At 44.9% G+C, this 3,455-nt stretch overlaps 1 protein-coding gene across 1 annotated transcript; it reads right to left on the bottom strand.

Annotated features, from left to right (window-relative positions):
• Positions 1 to 1,364: 1,364 nt before the first annotated feature.
• Positions 1,365 to 2,318, bottom strand: LOC134332946 (hydroxycarboxylic acid receptor 2-like). The gene has a single exon (XM_063014787.1). It carries the CDS (start codon positions 2,316 to 2,318, stop codon positions 1,365 to 1,367), a length of 954 nt encoding a protein of 317 aa, XP_062870857.1.
• Positions 2,319 to 3,455: the final 1,137 nt, after the last annotated feature.

Below are 3,455 nucleotides of genomic sequence, written 5' to 3'. Positions count from 1 at the left end.
CTCAGGTGTGCGTAGGGAGCAGGTGTGTTCAATTTAGTAGTACAGCTCTCACACTCTCTCATACTGGTCACTGAAAGTTCCAACATGGCACCTCATGGCAAAGAACTCTCTGAGGATCTTAAAAGACGAATTGTTGCGCTACATGAAGATGGCCAAGGCTACAAGAAGATTGCCAACACCCTGAAACTGAGCTGCAGCACAGTGGCCAAGATCATCCAGCGTTTTAAAAGAGCAGGGTCCACTCAGAACAGACCTCGCGTTGGTCGTCCAAAGAAGCTGAGTGCACGTGCTCAGCGTCACATCCAACTGCTGTCTTTGAAAGATAGGCGCAGGAGTGCTGTCAGCATTGCTGCAGAGATTGAAAAGGTGGGGGGTCAGCCTGTCAGTGCTCAGACCATACGCCGCACACTACATCAAATTGGTCTGCATGGCTGTCACCCCAGAAGGAAGCCTCTTCTGAAGTTTCTACACAAGAAAGCCCGCAAACAGTTTGCTGAAGACATGTCAACAAAGGACATGGATTACTGGAACCATGTCCTATGGTCTGATGAGACCAAGATTAATTTGTTTGGTTCAGATGGTCTCAAGCATGTGTGGCGGCAATCAGGTGAGGAGTACAAAGATAAGTGTGTCATGCCTACAGTCAAGCATGGTGGTGGGAATGCCATGGTCTGGGGCTGCATGAGTGCAGCAGGTGTTGGGGAGTTACATTTCATTGAGGGACACATGAACTCCAATAAGTACTGTGAAATACTGAAGCAGAGCATGATCCCCTCCCTCCGGAAAATGGGTCGCAGGGCAGTGTTCCAGCATGATAATGACCCCAAACACACCTCTAAGACGACCACTGCTTTATTGAAGAGGCTGAGGGTAAAGGTGATGGACTGGCCAAGCATGTCTCCAGACCTAAACCCAATAGAACATCTTTGGGGCATCCTCAAGCGGAAGGTGGAGGAGTGCAAAGTCTCGAATATCCGCCAGCTCCGTGATGTCGTCATGGAGGAGTGGAAAAGCATTCCAGTGGCAACCTGTGAAGCTCTGGTAAACTCCATGCCCAGGAGAGTTAAGGCAGTTCTGGGAAATAATGGTGGCCACACAAAATATTGACACTTCAGGAACTTTCACTAAGGGGTGTACTCACTTTTGTTGCCGGTGGTTTAGACATTAATGGCTGTATATTCAGTTATTTTGAGGGAAGAATAAATTTACACTGTTATATAAGCTGCACACAGACTACTTTTCATTGTGTCAAAGTGTCATTTTGTCAGTGTTGTCCCATGAAAAGATATACTTAAAAATCTGCAGAAATGTGAGGGGTGTACTCACTTTTGTGATACACTGTACATAAACAAAAAAAAATCACTTTAATCACTGGTTACCGTATTTATTTGCTCTGTATTTTGTCCTCTGAGTTTCTTAATAAATTTCTGAATGGTTCCACTGAACGCAGGAGTAGAGAAGTAGTAAACCAAAGGGTTGAGCACACTGTTAAAATAGGTGAAACAGACGGATGTATAAAAAGCCAGATTTGCCTCGCTGAAGTCTTGACACTCGCTGTACCAGCTCTTCAGGATCCACACGGCGACCCGTGATGCAGTGCTCGGAAAGAAACAGAAGATAAACACCATAGCTACGATCAAAATGAACTGAACCGCTCGTTTTATCTTCCCTGTTGTGTCAATTGTATTGTTTTTCAGCTGTAACGTAATGCACACAGTGCAGAAGACGATGATGGCGCTCGGCACGCAGAACTGAATCACGTAGAAGGAGTTGTGCCAGATTGACAGCGGGTTGGAGTCCAGGCATATGTTGAAGCTCTCGCACTGGGTGTGGTTACCGAGGCTGAAAAAGTGTGGTGAGGACAACAAGTAAGCCGTCATAGCTACGATCATCGCCCACAGGCCGAAGGAAACCCACGAGGCGTACGCCAGACCCATCCGATTTATTCGGTTCAGAGGGTGCACTATCTTCAGGTAGCGGTCCACGGCCACTGCAGTGAGGAAGAAGATGCCGGCGGCTCTGCTGGCAGCCAGGAGGAAGAGCAGGATGCGGCAGAAGGCGTCGCCGTGGACCCAGTTCTTTCCCCTGCGATAATAGTCGGCTCTGAAGGGTAGACAGAACAGTACCACGGAGTCGGCTACAGCCAGGTGAGCCAGGTAAATGGAGTTGGGTTTCCAGCTCTCAATGTGAAAGGCGAACATACTGAGAGCCAGAATGTTCCCCGTGAGTCCGAAAATGAACTCCAGAAAAAGAACAGGTGGAAGGACTCTGTCCAGCATTGGGGATTCGAAAGCACAACACACCGAAGAGTTGGACATCTTGGCAGTACCAATGAGGATGAGCTTCGTGACTCAAATGATTGAGAATGGTCTTCCCAATACTTTTATTCTGCATCGGATGAGCCAATGTGTCTTTGTTTGGAATTATGCAAATTCTTGTGGCAATGTTGTTCACCGATAACAAAAGGCAGGTGTTGATCTTAAAGGGGCTGAAGGTGTAACACATCAGGGTTTTTTTAGGCAGTAAAGTATAATACAACCCCAAATCAGGAAAAGTTGGGATGGGGGCAATTTAGGGCTGTAACAGGTGATGTCATTTTCAACAGGTGATTGTAATCATGGTTTGGAACAAAAGCTTTGATGTGCAAAGATGATCAGAGGATCTCCAGTTTGTCATCAAATGCATGAGAAAATGATTGAAATGTTTAAAAACAATGTACCTCAAAGAAAGATTGGAAGGGATTTGCATATTTCTCCCTCTACAGTGCATAATATCATTAAACCATTCAAGGAATTGGGAGAAATTTCAGTGCGTAAAGACCAAGGGTGCAAGCTTAAGCTGAACGCCCGTGATCTTCGATCCCTCAGACGGCACTGCATCAAGAACCGCCACTCAACAATAGCTGATATAACCACATGGGTGAGGGATTACTTTGGCAAACCTTTGTCAAGCACTACAATACAGAGTTACATGCACAAATGCCACTTAAACCTTTACTGTGCAAAAAAGGAGCCTCATGTTAACCATGTCCAGAAGCGGCGTCAACTTCCCTGGGCTTGAAGGCATCTAGGATGGCCCATCAGTACTGTTGCACATCTTAATATGTGTTTGCAGGAAGAATGGGACAAAATAAAAGCTGAAACACTAAATCACTTGGTCTCCTCAGTGCCAAAACGTCTTTTAAGTGTGGTGAAAAGGAATGGCAACATTACAAAGTGGTAAATGCTTTACTGTCCCAACTTTTTTTGGAAAGTGTTGCAGGCCTGAAATGCAGGAATGGATGTTTATTAATAAATTAAATGAAGTTTCAGGTTCATCCTGTCTGCAATGAAATAAAAGTCTTGTTTTTTTTATTATTTGTATTTTCCATGCTGTCCCAACTTTTTCTGATTTGGGGTTGTAAACAAATTTAACATTAAGTTTAGTTTTGATATGTTTTACTAATACAGTTCTTA

Source organism: Trichomycterus rosablanca, chromosome 18 (genome assembly GCF_030014385.1).
Source record: "Trichomycterus rosablanca isolate fTriRos1 chromosome 18, fTriRos1.hap1, whole genome shotgun sequence".
In the NCBI taxonomy this organism is placed as follows: domain Eukaryota; kingdom Metazoa; phylum Chordata; class Actinopteri; order Siluriformes; family Trichomycteridae; genus Trichomycterus; species Trichomycterus rosablanca.
The sequence above is the reverse complement of the archived record's forward strand: the minus strand, read 5'-3'. Positions and strand labels throughout refer to the sequence as shown.

Bases quoted from the DNA above. Each gene is read 5' to 3' on its own strand.
- LOC134332946 (XM_063014787.1), bottom strand. From the start codon at position 2,318: ATGTCCAACTCTTCGGTGTGTTGTGCTTTCGAATCCCCAATGCTGGAC.